General features: G+C 47.5%; 1 protein-coding gene across 1 annotated transcript in view; it reads left to right on the forward strand.

Moving 5' to 3' along the window:
- LOC135387858 (protein still life, isoform SIF type 1-like) overlaps window positions 1-25,151 on the forward strand; it is a 166,889-nt gene that overhangs the window by 133,325 nt on the left and 8,413 nt on the right. The window contains exons 15-26 of the mRNA XM_064617029.1: window positions 2,567-2,710; window positions 4,143-4,325; window positions 5,307-5,491; window positions 7,497-7,590; window positions 8,150-8,314; window positions 8,957-9,137; window positions 9,668-9,931; window positions 10,505-10,635; window positions 11,281-11,565; window positions 16,069-16,113; window positions 17,836-17,868; window positions 24,001-24,195. Of these exons, the coding sequence (XP_064473099.1) occupies window positions 2,567-2,710; window positions 4,143-4,325; window positions 5,307-5,491; window positions 7,497-7,590; window positions 8,150-8,314; window positions 8,957-9,137; window positions 9,668-9,931; window positions 10,505-10,635; window positions 11,281-11,565; window positions 16,069-16,113; window positions 17,836-17,868; window positions 24,001-24,195 (1,905 nt within the window). The remainder of the gene's footprint in view (window positions 1-2,566; window positions 2,711-4,142; window positions 4,326-5,306; window positions 5,492-7,496; window positions 7,591-8,149; window positions 8,315-8,956; window positions 9,138-9,667; window positions 9,932-10,504; window positions 10,636-11,280; window positions 11,566-16,068; window positions 16,114-17,835; window positions 17,869-24,000; window positions 24,196-25,151) is intronic.

Here is a 25,151-nt window from a genome sequence, read left to right on the forward strand (position 1 = left end):
TTGATATTCCTGGAGTATAACCATTCCTCACCCGTCTGCTGATGGGCTGATGTCTTCCCCCAAAAGTAGAAAGCAGTGGGATTCGAACCCTACTGCCCTGGTTTAATCTAAGTATGAAACTCTTCCTTGCAAGGTCTTATACCGTATTTTCGCTCCACCCTCAGGGTTCCTTAGAGCAAAGTGCACTTCAAGGGCGCTCTCCGCTCTCTGGGATCCCCAAAGCCTATAGGGGGTGAAACGTTTTAAAGCCCCCTAGTGCCGGGAACACAAACAGGACGGCACGACACGGGAGGGGGGGGGGGGGCTTTAAAGCTTTTTATCGAGTATGCACAACTAACCTCCCCATGTTCAACCTATAGATGGGGCATCGAGAAGTTTATCATCAAGAAGTCTACCGCAGCGCCTTCCTTGCCGTTCCCTTGCCGTTCCCTTGCCGTTCCTTTGCCGTTCCCTTGCCGTTCCCTTGCCGTTCCCTTGCCGTTTCCTTGCCGTTTCCTTGCCGTTTCCTTGCCGTTTCCTTGCCGTTTCCTTGCCGTTCCTTTGCCGTTCCTTTGCCGTTCCTTTGCCGTTCCCTTGCCGTTCCCTCCACTCAAGGGTGTGCTTGACCACCTCCCATGAGCTCTTGAGTGTCGCGAGTGAGCCTCAAAACGGAACAAACGACTGTTTGCGGCATTGCTATTGAGATCATGGGAGGCATCCGGGTAAGTGTAGCGACGACGACGACCGGAGATATATCACGCGCGTGACGTTCTGTCATTAAACTGTAATTAAATCAAGTCAACCAAACCGTTGCCAATCATGTCGCTGTGCCTGCCTCGCTACATTTGCTGGAGCTGATGGCTCGCCCTGGCGAAATTGCTGTTGCCGTGATAATCGACGCCCAGTCTCAGTGCCGACAGACTTTGGATGTAGTTCCGTATCGGAAGCACTGGCTTTTTTTAAAAGACAAACGAATAAAAACAAAAATCAAACGCTTTTACGTGAAAGAGGAAGTAATTAGTAACGAAATTAAACAGGAATGACCCTCGTATATTGCGTAAAACGTATAAAAATTAAATTTTATCGCCGGTTTCTCGATGGTGATCGGCCATCTTGGCTGAGGTCCTTACTGACCTAACCCGAGGCACAGGCTCGACGCCCGCACCGCCAAGTGCGTGCCGGGGGGGGGGGGGGGGGGCAGACCCCCCCCCAATCTGTAGAACCTAACTTAACCTAACCCCACTAAAGTGAGGTGATTTAGCCGATTTCAACGACCCTACCTTTCGCAAGGCAGCAAGTTTCGAATCCGTTAGGCTTAGCATTCCCGTCTTTCTCCTGGGCTAAAAGTGAATCAGATGGGGTTGTTTAAATACATATAAAAAAAACTTCTAGTCGACAGAATTTTATAATTCTTACATTTTTAGATTCAGTATATGATCTTCTTCCACTTCTATGCAATATTTACTTTTCTAACCGTTTCACTAATTTTTAAAAACGAGTAGTCCCGATACGGAACTGCACCCCAGACTTGGAAGATGGATGTGAGCCTGAGCAGCTGTTGACCCGACATTTCCGATCAGATCACCCCAGCCCTGACATGAACCGACGCTCGCGACAGCGTCGTATACTATGGCTGCTCCGTGCCCGCCGTCGGGACACCAACCCTCCGCAAGCATCACAGCGTCCCTCATTCACCCCTCGTCACACATTGCCACCATCCTTCACGTCACCTTCACCCTCCACATCGTCGTCACCCTTTTTCTTCGTCACGCATGTCTCTTCACCATATTTCATCTTGCCGTCGCGTCAACACACGTCGCGTCCGGAGGGTCGCACCTGCGGACGATATCACGCTCATCATGTTCGGTCGTTAAACCATTGCCATCATGTCGCTGTGCTGTTTCGTTACATGAGAAATAAAAGAGCCAGGTTGTGCAACGGAGACACATGAGTGAGTGAAGCAATAAGGGAGGACCCCTTGAAGCGCATGTGGCTTTGGTGGGGCGACAATACGGCAGTTTAAGTGTTATGTTCGTCTTTCCGTGTTTTATCACCCTCAGCTCCTACTCTTAAATACAGTCAAGGAGCCATTTTCCTGACTTAGTAATGTTGATTATAAGCCCCGACTACGGGGCGGGCATGGGGGTCTGAGCCCCCCCGGAACTTCAGGAGTGGGGGCCCTCCGAAAAGTGAGCGATGAAAGTTACGAGGGATATCCGGAAAATCGCATGCGAATGCAAGTGAACATGATGCTCTTGTAGAAATTTGCTTAATTACACAAAATCCTATGCATCTTCCCTGGTACGCCTTGACCCCTGTGCATAAAGTGGGGGCAAAGTACCCCGTAGCCTGAAGCGTTTGCGCCGGGAAAGGAGGGGGGGGGGGGGGCATTGTGCCCAAGGCCCTCTCCGGCGGATTGAAAAACCTCAGCCTATGATACTGATTGGTTCCAACAGGTGAACCATAGAATATGTAACAGCTCCCTGTGCATAGTTCTTTCGAAGCAGTGGCGGGTCTTGCAGATTAGTTTTGGTGATCCTATAAACGGCAACTTTCCAAGATGTCTAAGGATGGACATTGACTGCAGGCCCCGTGTCAAGTGGAACTGGAAAACTGGATCAACAGCATTCATTCCGCGTGCGCCGCAGCGTTCGCCAGACACCGCGGCCGCACGGGGACGCTCCACTTGCTCCAGGAGGAGATCTTTCGACTCGAGAAGGAGATTGAGTCGGTAAGTCGATTTAATTACGTCCGGAGATTAAGAACCTTCGATACGGAGAACTTTGAGAGTACTAGATGGCGATAGTTTGCGACGGCTCAGCGTTATGTAGTATCTGGAAGGGCGATCCACCCTTCCATATACTATATAACGTTGAGCCGTCGCATCAGTGCTCGCAATTAAGTTTGAGCGGGAACTTGGCCGAACTTAATTAGGGTTTCTTCGGGGAGCGTGTGTGGTGCAGAGCGGCCGAGAAGTGTCACTCGGTCTTGCCAACTGCGATTGGCTGGCATAATTCTGTTTCTGGCGGCAGGACCCAGGATGTCCTGACACGGGACGATAACTCCCTAAGACCCTATGACGTAAGCTCTGCTATCCCTCGAGACTCACGGGTTTTCGCGATGACTCAAGCTTGTCAATTTCAGTGGGTGGACAGTAATACAAAAAGCTGACGCTGAGGTTTGACTTTGACAGTTAATATTAGTCAGAGTAAATCGGCAGTCGAAAAAAAAAAGTAAAGAAGAAGAATGCAGCAAAAAATAAAAGACGCATGCCTGCAGGGATGGCTGTTCATGCTCACTAAAGTGAGCTTGTTTTTTTTTAGACCTCTGTGCCTCCGGATTTCCCAAAGTTCCCGCCCGCGTCGCGATCCCACAGTCTGGGAAACACTGCCCTATGAGAATTGTGTACTATGGAAGGCGCTGCGTTAGTCCGCCACTATATCTTAGAACTTGTTTTGAGTTGCTGTGGAAGTATAGAGTGCTGGACAAAAGTTTACGGAACAATCCTGCTCAGAATGACATGCCGGCAGCGATTTGGACCGTACGGAATTACAGATATGTGCCTATACACTCTTAAAAAAAATAAAAATAAAAAAGGTGCACAGTAAAACTCTTTTCTGTAAGGTACACCCTTGTCACATATATCACTCCCTTCGGAGTGTACAATTACTCTCCCGTAGGGAGTTAAAGGGAAGGGAGTGAGGAGAGCTTATACTTAAGAACTCCCTTGCAGAACTCCCTTCCTTCATAACTTCTTCCGAGCTCCCTTCAGGAAGTGCGGAGACTCTTACTTTTTGAGTGTAAGTGTACTCTCCAAAAAGGGAGTGATATATGTGGCGAGGAAAAGGAGTTAAAGTACACCCGTTTTTTTTATTTTTTTATTTGAGAGTGTAGGTAAGCCATGTTTTCAAGTCCATACGGTACCGTACCGTGATATATATGTGGCGAGGAAAAGGAGTTAAAGTACACCTTTTTTTCTTTCTTTGAGAGTGTAGGTAACCCATGTTTTCAAGTCCATACGGTACCGTACGGTACGGTACGGTGCGCCGGAGCGTGTCCTGTGAACTTTTGTCCAACATTGTACCGGGGTATGATCAAAAAAAAAAAAAAAGATCGCTTCTGCTTGTTAGTGTGGCAAATCTTAAGGAAGTTTCTTTTTGCAGGACGCGAAGCTGAAGCACATGGCAGAGCTGCAGCTTACCGTAGTGGCAGATACAGAGTCCCGCCAGACGCTCGCTGATCAAATTGGTCAATGGGAAGAGAACCTGGAAAGGCTTCATTGCGAGCAGTTCCGATTGCGCTGCTACATGGCCTCCCTACAAGTCTCCGAGCTGCCCAACCCAAAGGTACGGCCACCTTCTTTTCAATCTATACGGACCAGCTCACGTGGCATAGTGGTCAAGAAGGTGATCGCTTTCCACGCCGAGACTGGGAGGTGACACGGGTTCGAATCCTGTTACCGGCTGTGCTGTCTGAGGTTTTCCCTGGGTTTTCTGAATACTTTCCAGAAGAATGTCGGCACAGTTCCCCCTGAAGTCGGCCCAGGACGCACACTAATCCCCCTGTTCCCTACTCGTTCCTGCTGTCCTGTCTCCATCTGTCCATGTCTGCACACCCATAAAAGCCGCAGACTGTTTCGCGGCGCAAATATGAACTTAAAAAAAAATCAATCTACGATTAAAGGGGCTGGGACGCAAAACTTTCACGCGTAATATTATTTTGCAGATACCTTTCTTCCGTTATGTCTGTGCTGTCGGTAAATGAATTCTGTATTTCCGAAGGCTAATATTACTGCGAATAAGAATGCGCCTCGCTGAAAAATAATGCGTGACTCCTCACATAATTACCACTTTCGAATGGAAATAGTAATTGGAAATAATTGGAAACCCCGCTACGATAACTGCACATCATATCGTAACAAGAAATCCACACCAGAGTAGCCAGATATACGACATAACACGTAGTAAAGGTCAGTAGAGGTTACCCATTGATCATGAAAAGCTGAACATTATTGTCTTGTCTTCTATCTTATTCTCCTGTCTTATGTCCTCTAATAATCATAATGCAAAAGGAGCCAGTGACGAGTGACTTTTTTGCCACCACCGCCATTAAAAAAAAAAAAAAAAAAACACAAAAACAATCCCTGCAATACATATGACGTAACAATTATGTCGCGACAACGTACCCTCCAACGAGGAGATATAAAAATAGATTTCATCGTACAAGACGGACGTTCCTGGACGTATTTGCTCGTGACCCACTTTTCTGTGATCGTGTCTTAGCATATGTTTCGTCAGTAGTAAGGGGGATGAGGTTGTGTCTTTCAGAACCTGCTGACGCACGTGTCGAAGGCGACGAAAGCCACCTTGAACAAGCTGGGCGTGTTTACGGTGTCGTCGTTTCACGCGTACATCTGCGCCCGGAGTCCATCGTTGCTCACCAACCTCCTCTCGGGACGGGGAGCCACGAAGAGACGCTCCAGGGCGTTGCTCTCTAGGTCGAACAGTGCCAAGTAAGATAATGTTCATTCCTTACAGTCACGTGCACTCTGTCACGTGCTTTGCCCTTTGCCCTTCCACACCGAAACTGCGAGGTGACGCGCACTCTTAAAAAAATAATGTGTACTTTAACTCCTTTTTCCTGCCACATATATCACTCCCTTTTGGAGAGTACCATTACTCTCAAAAAGGAGTCTCCTCACTCCCTCATGGGAGTAACATTACTCCCTTATTCCCTACCGGAGAGTAATCCCAAACGGAACAAAACTTCCCGTGGTGCTCCTGGGGATATCCTTTCCCGGAAATTCGGATCTCCGTCGGAGACAGACATTTTTCCGACAGACGTCCCCCACATCTCCGAGTGGCCACGGTTTGGACTTCCCACAAATATCCGTCGTTTGTCCTCACAGGAAGTTACACGGAGATGCCGGGACGTTGCGCGGACTTACTTGCGTACGTGCTCAAGGCCCTGTATTTTCTCATTATTATTGATACTGTTTACTGAGCTGCTGCGCAAGTGGACAGATTCCTACTAGGCGTTTTTTTCTGCCATTTTGTTTCAGCTTCGGACACTGCATCTTTCTTTCTCTGTTGCTCCTCTTTGTTTCTTTTTAGTATTTTTGTTACGGACAATGAGCATGAAGTTTTAAAAAGCAAACACGCTCTGAGAACCATGAACTTAGATAGGCAGTGGCATACTTTTCCAAAGCGAAAACAGATACTATATATTGCTTATTGTCTCGTGAGCTTCCACAAATTCGAGAGTCCTGTTTGCCTGCGAGTCAAACCAAAGGGTGAGGTGTTTAATTTTAATGCGATTGCGTATACCGATAACACTGGACTGAAGAACTGCTTGTCATAACTCACTATAACGATAACGCCTGTGTTTCTTACTGCATTTGATTTGAGGCCTTTAGCTGGTTCGGTTTTAGCTGGTTAGCGGCAGGCCTGCTGTGATGTCTGAGGTTTTCCCTGGGCTTTCCAGACGAATGTTAGCACAGTTCCCCCCTGAAGTCGGTACATTACAAATTTAGATTTTTTTTAATTTTTTTTTTAGATTGACGTTTTAACGCTTGGTAGTGATAAAAGGTGAGGTAATTATGTTTCGACTGTTATCTTTAAAAAGCTTTGAGCAAGCATGTTTGCCGAGTGCTAGTTAGAAAACATGGATAGTTTTTGAGACTTTGTGTTGTGTCGTCTGTTTTTCGTCTTTTTCCCAGTCTCGGGTTTTCGTCATGGATGGATAGTTTACAGCCGATTGATTAATATGAACCGAAAGAAATCATTTTGCGACCAAGTTTTGCGTTTGTGTTGCCAATTGGGTACTTGAGTACTTGAAAGGAAAGTACCGAATAAAAGTACTTAAAATACAGTACAAAGTACACAAATTGAAATGTACTTGAAATAAAGCACAAGTACTGAGAAATGTACTTAAAGTAGCACTTGAGTATTTGGTACTTCAAGTACTTCCCATCACAGCGTGGGGGTTTATGGGAGATGCAACAAAATCGCTTCTAATCGCCCACATATCGCCCGCGATATTTGACCAAATGATGTCATCCCCTACAGTAACACTCCGGGAATTGATTGCAATCAACAAATTGGACCAGGTTACTGCGGTTTTCCAGATCCCTGCGAATGAAAATAATGTCTTTGGCGTTTGTTAGCATGTTCTGCACGCTGGAGCCGATTACATTACTTCCTTAAAGCGCGGGAGAAAAGCAATGCGAAGAAAACAATTTTGTGAATTTTGCAGCCAACTCTATTCGAAAGTTAACTAGACCGTATGAGTCCGCCTTAAGGTGTGAGTGCATAGGGGGTGTACAGCTGCATAGGGGGGTGCAGCTCTGCGAAATGAAGTCCCACGTATGTAAGACACCTTCCAGTCACCCCCATGTACTTGAACTTTCAGTACATTATGCTGCTTAGATTCTAACACAATGTTTAAGAAAATGTTTCGTTACCCAAGTACAGGAAACTGAAGACTCCTCTGACGATCGTTTCTCTGTTTCCCTACAGATTACTGAGTATGCCTTCATCTTCAGTGCAAAGCAGTCTAGATCTTCCTGCACTAGGAGAAAGGAATGTCAAGGTTCACTTACCCGATAATCAAGTGAGTTTCTCACGTACAGTCTTGCATATGAACCCCTGCGCTATCCGGGGATGCAAGCAAATATCCGCAGATTTGGAAAAACTATGAATAATCATTGCGATGCGGATACCAACATCGCAACATGCCGCGTCGCGCGAGGACGACGCCGGTCAACCTTGGAGCGAGTGTGGGTACCCACGCTGTTTTCGAAAAATAGCGCACGTCCCCAAACCTCAAAACATAGACTGGGTTTTAGGCGTGCACAGAGACGACGAATTTCATTGGGACTCTCACTTGTTAGCGCATGGGTAACGTATTCTAAAAGTCTCAAGCTGCTGGCATCCTCGTCAGGGTGTGTCCGTGGTATATGCTCTTTGTGCAAAGCAAAAATGAGTCTTGAGAATAAATGCTCGTTACGTCTACGCAGTCGCATCCTAATATATTGTCTGTGGATTCTGTCATTTGCTTTTCGTTACGATGCAAGTGGAATGCGGATATGAACGTTTATGCGTGATATGAAATTGCATGCGTAGTTGCTTGAGAAGGTTGCGGGTTAATATTATTCTATCCGAATGTGCAGGCTGTCATCCTGGGCGTGCGCGACAACATGACAGTGGAAGAGGTGCTATGGTTGGCGTGCAGTCGCAGGCAGCTATCCCCCAACGACCACTTCTTGCGCTTCCGACGACACAAGGATGGCGACGAGTATTTCGTTGCTGCACGCAACGAGATCTTCGATAACCTGGTAACCGCTAGGGTCACCCGATAAGTTTCCATTCATAGCACGGTCGCTCGAACATCAGGGCGCCATTTTTTTTGTCCGTATCCGCTCTAGTATGAATATCTGGTGTAACTTGGTGTCATCATTAAAGGGGCACTCAAATACAAAAACAAATTGTTCTCAAACGAAAGTCCGTGTTTCAATTAGGACAATACAAGCAAAATTAGTTCACACAACGCTACGAAGAGGTTGTGACACTTCACCCAGTGTCATGTTGGATTAATGTAAAAGACGGTTACTCACATCGATGCGAACATGCATGGGAAGTTTTACAGAAGAGGGCTAATAGAAGCGTGTCAAAATGGCACCGCGAATACCCAAACTTATTCGCCTGTGCCCTTATCTCGAGTGGCGTGGTCGCAGTAGAGGTCACGTGCTTACGAGAACCAATAGGAATACTCGAAGCCCTCACTCCCCTGACGTCAGAGCTCAGTCTATTGAAGGGCTTCTATCTTACACGTAAATGATTTTTTGTTCGTCGCAAATTATCAAAGTGTCACATCCCCTTGAAGGAAATACGCTTCCCGAGAAAGTACCCTATTAGAACCGCAAGTACAGTTTAGTGCACGGTGTTCGGAAGTCTTGACGTGTAACACTTCCTTGCAGAGCTTCGAGAGCCTAGAGTTGTGTGCGAAGGTGTTGTACCAAGTGGAACTGTCTCGCGGCACTCTGGAACGCTTGTTTGGGTTCAGCGTTGAAGCGGAGCTGGTGGAAAACACCGATCACCAGGACGAGTTGTGCGTTTACGTTAGTCGTGTCGAAGAAGGTAGCCTCGCTCATCATCAAGGTCAGTCTGCGGGCACAATGACTCTCGTATTCTTAAACGATCCTCGACTTGACGTCCCGTCTCGAATACAGTAAGTGGAGGAAGGACGCGCTTCTTCACTTGAACTGCGAAGGATTTACCCCGCTCGAGGGGACCTATCGTGTCAAAGTCGATGTTTCAATCATAAAACGGACCTCGAGGATCAGCTCCAGTGGAGGGCGGAGTCGAGGATCGTTTGAGAATAACGCCTGTATTCTTAAACGATCCTCGACTCGACCCTTGACTCGGGCTGTTCCTCGACGCCGGTTTTGTGCTTCAAAAGTCGACCTCGATTGGAAACACCCCCCCAGTAGAGGAAATCCTCCACGCTTTCCTCAAGTATTACGATGTAGCACCCGAGCTTCCTTGATGGGCCAACGGCTCCTCAAATGGAGGGCCGCTTCATTCGTCCACTGACAGGAATCGAGGCGGGGTGTCGAGTGGAGGACCGTTTAAGAATACGGCTGTAGGTCCCGGACGGGACCGGAGTTAACTCTTTTCTTTTGCTACAGGGCTGATGAAGGGCGACGAGATAATGGTGATCAACGGCGCGATAGTGAGCGATCTAGACATGATGTACATCGAGTGTGTCCTCCAGGAAGAGCTGTCGCTGTGCATGATGATGAGGTCGTCCCGCACGGAGCCGCCGGACCTGGCGAGTGCGATGCGGACGACGGATGACTACATTGAGTCTCTCGTCTGTCCGCCGCCTCCCAGTGACAGCGTGCTCAGTGACGAGATGATTGGGAAGCTCATCGTACCATCTCCCATCTGGGGTGAGCCTTACTCTTTTTGTCTTGTAATGGCTGCCTCGTGGATTTGTCATGCGTAGATCCAACGCCTATACCAGAAACGCAACCTAAATGAACAAAGCCTGATTCTCTAATCAACATGATGTAGTCATTAGAAGTCTGCCAATCACAACCGAGCTTTCAGTGGTTGTAGCTATATCAGCACGACGAACCACTGTCAGGCGCCTGAGCAGCCATTGCTGCAACCGAAGGCCTTCTTTACATTACGTGGCCATATTGGTCCGCGGTATCCTCTGCCACAGCCAATCATCGTAAACGATTTCAAACATACAAAGGCTGTTGGCTAAGTGTGACAGTCGGGAGCCGTTGACTGATCTTGTCTGACTGATCAAAGGTCTTTGAGATTAGAGCTGTATTCCACTGTCCTCTGTCCACGGAACCTGGATTGGAGCGACTCCTGAGGACGACGTCATGTTCGGCCTTGGCGTCAGCCCTTGTTTTATCTAGAAGGCGTTAACACAGTTCGCATAGCGGATGAGAGTATGTTAGTGGCGGAGAGAAATGCAGAAGTCACCTTTTGTTCGTTGTGGCTCGTAGGATCTCAAGAGCGTTCTCCAGACACGTCTGGACGACCGACACCATCCCCAGTCCCTCCTCCGGAGCCGTCTTCCCTTTCGTGCGAACAGATTGAAAGTCTGCTCAAGGTCATCGAAGACTCGTGTAAAAAAGTGAGCCTCTTTCTATATCCTTACCTCCCTGTCTTCCTGTCTGTACAGTCCCGTTCAAGTATTTGCAGCGTTTTGCCACTGTCGCTACGTGCTGCTAGTGTTAAAGGAAGGCATACCGTTACACATCTCCAACATGCATTTGAGAATGCCTTTTCATTTAAAAGGAACATCACGAGGTTTTGGATATTAACGATTTAGGGATCACTCCGGCACGCTGCCCTTGACACCGGCTTGAAAATTGACATCAGCTGCACGAGACCTTTACCTTATTGTTTTCTTTTCGCGCTCACAGATGTCGTCTGTGTCTCTCCACTTTATGATATGTGTTCTGAAAGTCGCATTCATGTACGTCATCGAACATCCCAAGCATCCAGTCATTATATCGTTGCGTATACGGGGCACGCAAGAGATGGTGTGTCGCAGCTAAAAAGCTCAAGTCACAATACTGACATTTGCCACGGCTAACGACCGAAAACATACTGTCGCTGTCGCAGCACAGGAGACGATTAGGAGTTCAGGAGTTCCGGAGTTCATATACTCCAGATAATGTAGACTATGAATGGTGTGTTCCATCCAATGTACACATGCAAAGGTAGCGCTACGACGGGAACATCGGTCGCAGTGTCGTTTCTTCTCAATGTGCAGACAGCGGAGCAGGTGACCGAGTACTGCCGCGTTCCCGTGGAGAGGCGGCGGTCCAGTCTGAGCGGGGGCGTACCCGTGGGTCTGACGGGCTCCGTGGTGAGCGGCGTGGTGTCCGGGGTGGTGGGCTCTCCACTGCCCAGCAGTAACACAACGCCGTCCTACGTACCCGCTCCTGGGGCCTCAGCTGCACAGGCGGCTGCCGCGGTCTCCAAGCACATGTCTGACGTTGAGAAGCTCCGAAAGGTTATCCTGGAACTGGTTGACACGGAGAGGACGTATGTTAAGGTAAGGGCGCCTAATGACACTCCAGTAGTATGTAGAAAGAGGGTGTCTCGGTTATAGAGTGCTTAGGCTCAATGTTTTGCACGATGGAAGGACTCTAAGGGTCATCTCCAATATATCGTTGGAACGCCATGCTGGGAAGTAACGTTCGTACAGTGCCCTTCAGACTTAATTGGCTCAGACGTTTGTAGCACTGGGACGCACCGGTCTAGCGAGTGCGCACCGCAAAACGGTTGTCGTCGAGATGACCGCCCAAGTGAACACGAGGAACCGCGTCTTGGGACGGCGCGTACGAGTCGGTAACCAGGGTGAAATCCAGCGTCCAACGCTTCGCGGCTATGCGCTAAATCTGCTCGCGTCATGCTGTTGCGGGTTTTGAGTTAGTCTGACGACGGCCATAAACAGTCCATAACTGCTTCTCTCACTATCCCACCTTCGACGAACCGTCTATTGCATAATGCTCTTACCACTGGAGTTATCAGTGCAAACCACATCGAGCAATTGACGTTGACGGTGCGAAAGAATAAGTCTAGGAAACGGCAGACCTCCAGGAAGTTAACGTAAATTCCCCATCGATACCACTGGGGTGCTCCAGTGCGAGTGTGCTAATAAGGTCGTGTCAGGTACGAGGTGGTATCAAAAAGTTCCGAGACTAGACACACATGAAGGCAAATGCCTACTTTGTTGAAGTTTGGCTATTACCACCCTCAAAGAGGTCTTCTCGTGCACCGATACACAGCTCCAAGCGCTTTTCCCACTTTCGGAGGGCTATTCGGAAGCCCCGTTCTCGCATCATGTCCATGACCTTCTGCGATTCACACTTGAGCTCGTTCATGGTTTCGAAATGGCAACCATTCAGTCTAAGCTTCATCGTTGGGAAGACGAAGAACTCGCAGGGGGCCAAATCCGGCGAGAAAGGCAGGTGAGCAATGGCGATTATTCTGGTGCGACCCAAAAACTGGCGAGTTTCTAATGCCAGTTTCTGTTCGGTGGTCAGGATCCGCGGCACAAGTTTTGGTGCAATGCGGGCGTATCCCTAAAAGAGATGTGTGAGTATCCCCTGCACTGTGCCATATGACACATCGACGGTGTCATCAATGTCCTGAATGGTTTTTCTACGGTCCTCATCCACAAGCCCCCTTATCACGTGACGTTGCCCACCCCTGTGAGGCCGACAACAGTGATCCCTTTCACCATCACCACCACCCTATCACCCATCACCACCCCCCTACCACCAGCAACGTTTCCAGGGGTTGTGCTCGTACATGGCCTCCCTGGCCCCTCCTCGTATTCCAATGATGTTCTGCCTCTCTTGAAGCCCGAGTGCCACTCAAAACAACACTCACATCTCATTGCCATAAGCCATCTCGTATGTCTCCGTTGCAGGTTTGCCGAGCTTGACACAGAATCTGATGTTTGCTCTCGGTTTGCTGTCGTTACTGAAATCGCAACGGCTCGTGTGCATGTTGTCACAAAAAACGTGTGTAGCATGGCAACCGATATTCAAAAACGGATGCCACTCGGCATGAGAACAAACAAAGGTAATTGACATCAACTACTGTGTGCTCGTCCCACTGGAGCCATCTCTCATTGTGCTACAGAACAGGCCTCGGAACTTCTTGATCGCACTTCGTATGTTTCCTCTTTGTAGGAAAGTTGAAGTTGAAAGTTGCATAATGGATGCCGTTAAATTGTATTAGGCGGTGCACACCTTTAAATGACAGAAATGACAGCGCAGGATGTCGAACGAGGTCAGCCTGGCTAAGGTAAGGTAAGGTAGGGTAGGGTAGGGTAGGGCATGGTAGGGTAGGGTAGGGTTTCCTCCGACGTTTCAATGGTTATATGTGGAGCTGGTGTACCGTACGAATACACACGTTGTAAATGTGAAGAGTAGCTACTTACTGAAAAATTCAGTCAAGTTGACGTGACCTGAAGTGAAGCGTTTTGAACGTTTGCAGATGTAGCCAAGGAACATTTTGGAAAAGCGAAGGTCGTTCTTAGTAAAACTTGCTAATGCTAAGTAGCTCGATCGGGTGGCGTTTGCATAAAGCGATGGTTCATCCTCGTACACTGCATGGAAGCACGAAACATTTTCACATGATTCTGTGCCCACACGCTACGAAATTCACCTTTCATGAGAAAAGACGCCGTTTTCTGTTTGCTTTGGCTACAAGCTTAGAAATCTTCGGCGCAGTGCTTCGGTTTTGTTTGTGCACAGCGACATCCCATGAACATGCGTCATCCTTACCGTCAATGCTTTGAGGCGACTTCCTAGGGACAAGATTCTACATAGCGCTTATTAAGCACCGCACACATAAGGAACTCCTTTAGTAAGAATCAGATGTGTCGACGTCACGGAGCACATCCCGGAGCTCCTGCATACTGTACTGTTTTTTGTTGTTGTTTTTTTTTTTGCTGTTCGTGCATTGAAGGGCGCGCTGTACTGCAGCATGAACTACAACTGACGGACTCTACAGGCATTTAGTAGTTCCAGCTCCTTTTTTGTTTAACGAAAAAATATCATCCCTTTCGCCTACGTGGCAATACCCAAAATGACTGACAGCTTTCAAAGGACAAAAGAAAATGGAGCACAGTGTGCGCAGAAAGTTCAAGTGCATAGGCCTGGTTGATAGGTGTCAGCTCGCAGAACTGGCCGGACGAAAATCGGTATGGAAGTACCCGTGTGGTACAGCTTGGGACAAAAGTTTACGGAACACGGGGTTGTCACATTTCTCCATTTGAGCGACACCCTAGCAGAAAACAGAGGTGGACGCACTCATTGAGAGATGGACAAAATAGCCGGACACCCGTTTCTTATTTGATATCTTCTTGATATGTAGCAGGGGGCCGCTCCCATGAAGAAATACGCCAATGCCGTGTTCCGTAAACTTTTGTCCCAAGCTGTACATGTATGGACGGATACCTTCATTAGCTTGCATAGTCCTGTTCGGGCACAAAAGTTCCAGCACAGGGGTGCTGTAGGCAGGTACTTTGCTCCCGCAATATGGGAGCACACGAGTGGTGCTTTCATTACATTGTCTTACTTGGGTACGAAAGGTTGAGCAGATAGGAGGAATTACGGGTGTTTTGTCAATATAAGCGCTTGACTTATGCACTAGTATCTTCTATGTACAGGGTGTCTTTTTTCTTCGATACATATTTTTCATAAAGAAACTATAAGGGCTATAGACGTCCTGTTTTCGCTTCTATCATCTCTGGACCGGCGGAAGTTCTTGGCCATCTGTTGCTCAACCATCGAATGAATAATTACCTGAAAATCGTTAGTGAACTTTTTAATCATAAAAGCTACGAAGTTGTCCCAATGAGTGCATCTGTTCCTTTCGGTCACCTGATGTCGTAGCCGTTTTCAGAACAAAAATCCGTTCGGTAGATCGTCCGCAAAAAATTCGTGAAGGGACATGATTTTTTCTTTATTTTGTTCGTTGCGCATATTCGGAGACGCGTCTTCCCTTCACCCCCAAGTGAAAGGGTGAAGGAGCACAGTGCCGCCTCATGCGTCAAAGATGAGCTTTAACTTGCGGAAACAAAACAAAAACACACGTATCGGGTGACGCTATCGGAACTGCCCTTATCCAGGGTTGCATTTTCTTTTTTCTTTTAATCTTTTTCCAGGATGCAAGAGGCGACAGTGTGCTCTTTCACCCTCTCACATTGGGGGTGAAGGAAAGACGCGTCTCCGAATATGCGCAACGAACAAAATAGAGAAAGAAATGGTGTTCCTTCATGAATTTTTTGCGGACGATCTACCGAACGGATTTTTGTTCTGAAAACGACTACGATATCAGGTGACCGAAACGAACAGATGTTCTCATTGGGACAGCTCCGTAACTTTTATAATTACGAAGTTAATTACCGATTTTTAGGTAATTAGTCATACGACGGTTGAGCAACAGATGGCCAAGAACGTCCGCCGGCCCAGAGATGATAGAAGTGAGAACAGGATGTCTATAGCCCTTATAGTTTTTTAATGAAAAATCTGTATAGAAAAAAAAAAGAAAAGACACCCTCTATATTGCCCTGCTGAGCGTTTGAGTGGCCCACTTTTGAGCCCGTCGAAGCAGCGCTCCAACTCGCAATACTAAATGTGCACAAACGAAATATGCAGATGCGCTTCCACCCTTATGCAGTATGGTACTTTCGCATCGGTATTCGCACAAACATAACGTGGGGTTACATAGCCGCCCTATGCGCTCGTGGTTTCGATACACTGTCCAGCTTGCTTTTCGATAATTAGAAACGAAATATCCACAACGCGATCGAACGTCTACAGTACGTCATCAAATATCACTACAGAACTTCGAGACCACATTTTTATGTGACACTCGGCACTTTTGAAGTGCCGCGCCCGCTCCTTTTTTTGCTCCCTGCCGCAAGTTTTTTTTTGTGGCAGTTCTTCTGGTGCCCATTTTTGTGTCACTGTCAAGCGATCATTTGAGATACATGAAACCTTGTGACGGAATGCATTCATTTTTACATTGAACGCAGCATATGAGCGAGCTGGTTGAGTGGTATGTGGCTGCATTGCGAAAGGTAAATTTTCTCCAGATTGCTTTTTTTTTCTTCACATATATTATATTAATTTTGAACATTCTGAATGACATGCTCATGCTTTACACTGCCATTTTGTTTGCTTTTGTTTTTATTTTTGGATGCGCTTTTTTTTTTCAGATTATTGCATCAGTTTTTCTTTCTTTCTTCGTTTCTGTCACACGTGGTTTTGGCTTGCGAAAGTTTTTACTGCTACATATTTCAATGGCTGTCGTGGAGGTCAAGTCATTCCGTAGGAACAGTTTCGTCTGGATATGACGAAGCAAATTTGACGCTCTTGCATAGGAACGAGAGAGAGAGAGAGAGCGTGGGGGGAGGGGGACAGGGAGAGAGGACAAATCAGAACCAAAATTGACAGACAGAAGCGGTAGTCGTTGATTGTCGAATGATTAGCAGACACACCTTTGCAGACATCATAGACCCCGCGCGACCAAGGTAAATGCGACCCAAGGCTGCCCGGAGAATTTCCAGAACATGATTAGCAACTCGTGTCTCCGTTCCCTTGTTCGACAGAGTGAAAACCGGATGCTGACGAACGGGAAAGAGACCTTCCTTTTGTCCCTGTGTACTTGTACAATGTATTGGAAGAGAAAGTACGCGTCACAGTCAGCAGTCCACTTTGCTTCTGGTACTGCAATAAAACTACTTCTTTCTGCGTCAAAAAATAAAATAAAATACATTTGATGGCTGCAAATACATTTCTCCCTGTTTGCAAACAAATGACGTCATGGTGTTCCACAGCGCCACCAATTTGGTAGACTTGAACTACGTTCGAAGCTAGAGACGAACAAGGTCGCGCCCGAAAGCCACGGTCTTGAGGGGATTACGATGGTCCCTGAGAGGGACACAACCTTCGGTCCTACTTTTCTTTCAATGGGAGGCATCGAAGAAGTGTCCATTCGTGGAACCCATAGCTTTCCCTTTCCGATTTGTTTCGTTTTCAGTGTGTCTACCAACGTCATGATGACGTCTCTCGGGTAGAGGTCAATTGAACCGAACGTTTCAATGACTGAACTACGCAGGAATGACTTGCACTTCAGACATTTGGTGACAATGCATGACCATGCAGTGTTTTTCAGTGTATATAGAACAAGTGTGCCTAATAAACGTGCCGCTCCCGAATAAATGCCGATAATTGTTTGCAAATGTGATTGACGACACATTTATCTTGCAAGCATTCGATTAGGTCAAACATGCGAACGCAGTGAAGAACGCTTCGATTAGGTCAAACATGCGAACGCAGTGAAGAACACTGCATCCAACCTCATTAGATTGCATGGCAGAATTCCTCCCCTGATTCATTTTTTTTTGCCCCGTAGAATTCCACGTGCTTCATTGATTGCAGCCCCCAATCTCGCACCAGGTGCATCATCAACGACGCGCTTGCTTGAACATCTTTCAACGCTATTTCCAATCCAATCCAATCCAATCCGACATTATCCAATCCAATCCGGTTTCAACATTATGACGACCATAGTCTTGAATGTGTAACTGCCACGCGAATGCAGCTCTCAAACGAAGTGTCACCCCCCCCGAAAAGGCAGTTTTGTGTCTTGGCTTAACCCGGCTTAAACCTCGCTTAAGACGTTCGCTTAAGCCTTGGTTTACGCACTCACATACGGGCTTAACTTTTCAAATGTTGTGTGTACCGTTTAATGGGGTAAAAAAAAAGAAGCAAACATCATTTTCGAAACTTCTTTTCAGAGGAAACCGCCTAGTTCTAATGAAGTGAGCCAGGTGAGTGGAACTGCATGCATGACTACTGTAAAAGTGAAAGAATGAAAGAGCTCGCGTACACTAGAACGCACTCCGTGCTTTGCGGGAAAGTAGACGTAAGGCACTTCCAGTCGTTTGCAACATAACTCCCGCATGTGTGTACGTCGGGAAGAACTGCAGTATTCGTACGCTGACTCACCTCGAGCAAAGGTGACCTCAGTAGACGTCACGGTACCGTCTGACCAATAACGCGCGGTGTAAACACACTTCGCCGCTCAGGCTGCGCCGGTTGCATTTATCGCTCCGTGTAAGCGAGAGCAGCCGGTATTTTGAAGGACCGTGTGCTCCCTGGTGAATTCCACTGGTTGTTCTAGTGCAGAAAATCTTACACTGGCTTGAGCGTGCATGTTACTCTGGTCGCTGCAGTGCAACGTGCCTCGCGTCATTGGTCGTTCCGCTTGCTCTTAAAGGTGCCCTAAAAGGGTTGGTGTTTGTGAGTCTCATTGGGCACTGGAAGCAGGTATATTATTCTGTGCTCAAGGCTTATTATTTCGAAAACGCTCTCAGTGTAATCCAGGAAGAATGCGCGCTGATTGTGAGGTGTGTGTAATGTTTAACGTCAAAACGCCTGATGGATACGACGAAATGTCCTATCTGCCAATGAAGAAAACGTACGTTTTTTTTTGTTTTTTCTCAAGAATTGTCTCACTAGAGACTGAATTTTTTGTCTTTTTGTAACCTTTTGTCTTTGTAACCTTGAAACCTATTATCTCCCCACAATGAACATGACAGTCGCCCGCAGGTGGGTCCATAGCGATGTTTTCCACTCAAAGATGGCGGACACAGGGGCTGGGCATGCGCATGCGCGTTGTCGAAAAAGGTCCATTGGATGCGCTGGGGAAGACGTACCCTCGAAGGTTTCGTGCGGATTTGGAAGAAGGAAAGGGGAACCTCCAAATGGACCATTTCCGACAACGCGTATGCGCATGCCCAACCCTTGCGTCTGCCATCTTTGAGTGGAAAACATCGCTATGGACCTTTTCCGAGTAAGCGTATGGGCATGCGCAGCCACCTGCGGGTGACTGTCATCTTCATTGGGGGGAGATAATCGGTTTCAAGGCTACGCGGGCGTTTGAGGTCTGGTAATGAGTACAATGCGCTTTCACTCTTTCCGCATTCTTCTTCCAATCTTTTCTTACTATTTTCCCACGCGATGTGCCAGTCCGAAGAGCGTCACCGGGTTTATTGGGGGGAAAGTCACGACGTTCGACATTCCGCCGCCAGGGGCGACGCGAATATGGAAATGGTCCATTGGCACCTTTGTTCACGTTTTCATTACAAACGGCGCAAAGGGCGAATCTCGTTCCTGTTTTTTTTTTTTTTTCATTATTGTCACGACGACGGAATCTTGCATATCGCGAACAGAAATTTTAACCCTTTAGCGCCCCCTTAAGTGCACCGGCACGCTACACTCCCTGCGCTGCACGAAAAGGACCAGCGGAATTCGCCATACACGACAAGCAACAAAATCGCCTTCTGATGAGTAAGCGTATTGTTGCGGTCAGTCTAGTCTGTGTTCATCTTTAGACTGACTTCTAAATTAGCGGGCGATGACGCTCTTGCGGAACGTTCGAAGCGAACGCGAAGGCTTAGCGAAGGACGGAAAACGAGAGCCACGGAACAAGGAGATAACAGGAAGAAACTCTGTATTCGAACCGTTTGGCCGTTGTTGTCACCAGCTAGTCAATGGTGTATCCTTCCTGTAGATCATCTTAGCAACGTGAGTACATTGGTTAAAAAAAAAGCGTATTAATCGAAATCGTTGGCTGTTCGTACTTCTGCATCTCGTTGAACATCATGGACGCATTATACTGCGCTATAATGAGGTAAACTGAGGAATACTGAGGAAAAAGAATTTTTCTTCTACGTGTCGCGCTTAGCGAGATGCAAGCCTTCGAACAAGCTCCCGAGCAAAGCGCAACGACGTCACAGAGCCTTCGGCCATTCTCATTGGCAACTGTATAAGCACGTGACTTCTCGTGGGTTGCTTCACTGGCGACAGCAAGGGCTGTGATGTCAGAGCCTTACCTCGGACGCTTTAAGACAAATGTCGGCGCCGTTCCCTGCAAAGGCGGCCCAGGACGCTGGATCCCCTCTACGATAGTTGTGACGTTGCCCACCTGAGCGCGGCGGATACGGCAAGCTGTAGCACCATCACCATCGTCACCACTTCCACCGCATCAGTTTCGGTATTCGCGGTGCCCCATTTCCTCCGCTAACTATTACCCTCTTCGCTATGAAAGTTCGCATGTGTGCAAAGCACCGTCTTTTACGTTTATCTGGGATAACCTGGGATGGCTCTTTAAGGCTGTCTTAGCCTTAAAACAACTATAACCTGGATTTTTTCCCCTTACTCCCGCTGCGGCAGATGAGCGTTGCCCTTGCAGCATTTCGTCAATCACCGTGAAGCGTTGTCATGCTTGCCACTGGAGACTCTATGTTGCAAACGACTATAGACGACTTGTTTATGGCAACCTTCCCTCTAAAACAGTCTCTGATACAATACTGACTTGGCGCCCATTACAGGGCTTACCATTTGACTGGGTTTCAGTGCCGTACGTTGTAAGAACGTTTAAGCTGTTGATTAATGCAATTTTAAAGAGTGACATCTGGAACGAGATTCAGAAATAAGTTAAAAGCGGAGCTCACGTCTGCGAAATTCGTGTGAACCGAAAACATCGAAACAAGAAAAGTCGATTTTCTTGCGCACGATTAAATATGAAATGCAGTAGTAGCGATATCAGATGTCAACTACATTCTGAGGCCACGGATCAAGTTATCGCAGATTCTTCCATATCTTGAAGCTTGACTGTTGTGTGAAATGCGATTTGCAGCACGCTGTTAGCCCCGAGAAATGCGGAGAATGTTGTGCACGTCAGAATATCTGGGTGTACGATTAGGATTTCGTATGAGAAATACAAGAAATGTAATGTGTAAGAAATTACAGAAATTATTGCAGTAGTGCATGAACAAGGTCCACAACCTCAACACGCACTCGCAAGTTTCGGAAAGGCCGACAAGTACAATGAACTGCAATCTAAACAGTAAACTGGAACATCCTAGAATTTCAATTAAGCCTTTATCACATACCCGTAGTCGATAAATCGGCGTAGATTTAGCAGATATGACAATATCTTTTAACTCACCTTCAAACGCATTCTTACAGAGAAATATTAGAATGATGAGGTTATAAGCTGGTCTTCTATTCCCACTGCATGCATCGCATACCTCACATCATTCCTCTGGTCCCTTTTGTGCAGCGCAGTGTAGTGTGATGATGGAAGAACACCCTGGGACACTGAACGAAGAAGACGACGTCGACACAACGCAAGTTTTCAGATACTGCAAAATTTCATTTGCAACATTTCCTGTGTCTGAGAACTTGTGTTGTGTTGTGCCGTCGTCTTATTCGTTCCATGACTCAGGGTATTCCTCCATGATAGCCTGCGCCTTGTTTCTGCTCTATGAATTGAATTGAATTTTTTGGAAATATACAAGATTAAGTACATGACTCAAATCATAAAAGATAGAGGGCCCGAAGGGAAGAAGTGTATAGTGTGCAATGTAGTGAGCCGGTGGGAGTTCATTATAGGAAAATCTTGTAGATTCTTCCGGCCGAACATGATAGGTGGCGCCTAGCGTCGACGGAAAATAGAAAACCAAATCCGTTTCGAAACAGCGCAGAGAGCCTATACATAAACGCCATCGTCAAGCGCTTCTAGGGGATCGAGTGCGTGCCCTACCACGTGTGGTGTGAATTTGTCGCGTGACGAATTCAATCATCCAACCATTCAATTCAATCATTCGCTAGCATCTATCGTTCGCCAACATCAACAAAGTTACGTGATGGTCGTTTCGCGACAAGCGGTGCAAGGTACTTAGAAAGATGGCGGTCGCAGGAAATCCCTGTGAGATTCCCCGGCAGTCATTTTGGTTTGCGGTTTAGAATGCCAGTGGAAAAACGATATCGAGAGAGGCGACGACAAACACTTGCAGTACCTTACACTTAAATGGCCCGCGCAATGCCCCTGCCGCACAGGGTGTGCGGTCAATGATGACCGCGGTGGGCAATGATGATTGAAATAAATCAGTGACCATTGAACGCAGGCGAATAACCGTTTCTGCACTTTAATGACCAGTGGAATTTTCTATTTCTACTAGTGGTATCGCTACGCATGGCACCGTTTTTTGTGACTGTGCTATCCTCTGTTTTCCAACGTATCTTTCCGTTGTGGTTCACCGAATGGCATTGCATGGCTTCATTGCACTTGCTGTTGAAATGGCTTTCAGTTTGTTTTTGTTTTTCGCTGGCTCCTATATTATACACTTCCTGACTTCTTCGACTCACTGCCTGTTAACGCTTTATTAATTCCGTGTCCGGAGGAAGCTCATCATTTACTAATAAACCTGGCTTTACTCGCCGACGCTCCCATGGATACACATATATCGCTGAGTTTATGTAAACCTCTTAGACTAATTGTTGATGCAGTGAGCTCTTAAAGCACGAAATGGACGTTTTACTTCTTGATATGTTGGATAGTAACGACCGCATTCTGAAACGATCCTTGACTCGACTCCAGTGAAGGGAGTCATAAGTAAGCACTCTTCCATTGCCAGAGCCATTGGATTTCAATGAAACACCGACTCTACAAAGCTGATCGGTCCGAAGCAAAAACCCGGTCTCAGGGAGCAGCTCGCGTGGAGAGTCAAGTCGGGAATCGTATAAGAATGCGGACCTAAAGTATTTGATAATGCTGAATTCAGAATTGTACGGTAAGAGATAGAATGATTTCTTTTAGATAATAATGTCTTTTTTTAAATTGCTACAATTCGTTGATGCACGAGACTGTAGACACTGCGCGTTGATCAGCGACCACAGGAACCCACCACACCCATAAGCACTCGTGAGATTTCACTAAACTCATCGGCACTCATGCACTCATACGTACTATTGGGGACACCATTGTCTAAAATCTCCAGTCCTGGGCGGAGCGATCCCCTATCGGCGATGTCGCGCACGAAGGAACCGTACCAATACCCTCCCCGAGGGAAGGCCGCGCTGAACTGCTCTCCCTAGCAGACGACACTGAGAATGCGATGGTACTGTCTCCCGAGAGGGTGCGCAGCGCGGCCTTACCTCGGAGACTGTAATGGTATAGTTCCTTGGTGCGCGACACCGCCGATAGGGGACTGCTCGGCCACGGGCTGGAGATTTTAGACAGCCGTGTCCCCAACGGTACATGTAGGTACTCGCGGGTGCTGACTTGTTGTCTCCGGAAGTGGTATTTACGAGATAATCACCTGGGTCAGTGTCGGGTTCCCTTTCGCACCAGGTTAATGCACTAGGGTAATGCACCAGAAGAGAGAGAGTCTTTGGTCGTTTGTTTCCAATTGCAATATAACACATTGAACGTGTTATTTCTTTTACACGCACCCTCAATCGTGAGTGGTCTCTGTTGTAATGTTTCATGCATGGCTCGAAAAAACACGATACCCACCACACAAGAGCTTACAGCACACAACGGGATAAACACTCGAGCCTGAGCCATATCACGTTTGTCTGGCAACACTGGACCGTCACAGCCATGGAGGAAAGAATGATCTAAAAATGAGGGCGAAGCCCGGGGGGGGGGGGGCGTGATGTGACCGCCGTTTGTGTTTTTCGGTTTGCATCTTATAGTCGCCGGTTGAGGTCCACCCACCTACGGTATTCTGGAATATAGTTGCGTCCGTAGCATATCAAAATGACTAGTGCGCTCCCAGCGACCTTCCCTGGTAACTTCATAGTCACAAGGCTCGAAACGAGATCAAATGCGTCCCTGATTCACACGTCACTTCCGCCACGCTTTTCTCTGCTCCCGAATACAGTAAGGGCATCCTCCATGGTAGCGGGGTTCTGTTTCCTTCTTTAGCGTGTTCGATGTCCTTGTCCACAATCCAGTACCCCATAGGAGGACGTCACGCAGAACAAACGTTAACGTCTACGGAAAGTTCCTTGTGTGTTAAGGACTGCCCACGTTGTGTTCCCACAGTACCTAATGTACGACATGGAAGTTTGAAGTCGTGTCTCCGATTTTGTGTGTCTTTCTTCAGCACTTGAACAACCTGTTGGAGAATTACTTGGAACCAATGAAAAAAGAGACGTTCCTCTCAAACTCCGAGATCAGCGCCCTCTTTGGAAACATCCAAGAGATCGTTCAGTTCCAGAGACAGTTCCTGCAGAGCCTCGAAGACGCCATCGCTGCCGAACCTGACTTCCACCGCTTCGATCATCCTGCCCAGTTCAAGGTACGTCAAATCCGTCTACCCCAACTACCCCAATCAATCTACCCCAACTATCTGCAACATGTAACAAGCTTCTCAGTGAAACAAGTCCCTCACAATGAGGAGTAGAGAATGGAAGTAAAGTATAAAACACCGAGACCTAGAGCCCTGCACCATCCGCGGATGGAAGCGGATATCCGCAATATACTTGCGGATTCGGATGAAAATTTAGCACTTTCTGCGGTGTGCGGATCGGATGCGGATGGCTCGAGGTCGGATGCGGATCGGATGCGGATACGAAGGCAGCGGATCGGTAGCGGATCGGATGCGGATATACCGCGTGCTGTCATTTTTCCACCCGCAATTTATTTGTATTGCGCGCCGACAGCCGACAGCGAGCGCATGCTCTGGTTCACCTTTGACCATGCACGGCGCCAAGACGGGAGAGGAGGCATTCAGGCGTCTCGAACCGCGCGAGCGCCGACGAGGTAGCGTTCCACGCGTTCCAGAAGTCTCTCCATATCGCATTTGTTGAAAGGTTTACCTTTGCTTGTCGTCATGACTGAGCCCTTCCGTGACAGCATGGAGGCATCCGAAATTATACCAACATGCTTCCGGCGGTCTTTACGCGTCTTTCGAAACGTGCGGATTTTTGCGGATCGGATGCGGATGGTGCGTTTTACTCAGCGGATCGGATGCGGATGTAAACTGTTGTGTATGGTGCGGATGCGGATCGGATGTGGATAACGTGTGTGCGGATGCGGGTCGGATGCGGATGCCAAAAACCTCATCCGCGCAGGGCTCTACCGAGAGCCTCTACTTACCCTAGATTACAAAACAACGGTCAAACACACAAAGTCGTACGTATACAATGAAACTACAGGTAAACAATGAAAATAACGTTGCCCTTGTGCCATCAAAAAAAAAAAAGGAAAAAAGAAAACGAACATTCCGCACGATTAATTAATTAGATAGGACTA

Source organism: Ornithodoros turicata, chromosome 3 (genome assembly GCF_037126465.1).
Source record: "Ornithodoros turicata isolate Travis chromosome 3, ASM3712646v1, whole genome shotgun sequence".
Taxonomy (NCBI): Eukaryota; Metazoa; Arthropoda; class Arachnida; order Ixodida; family Argasidae; genus Ornithodoros; species Ornithodoros turicata.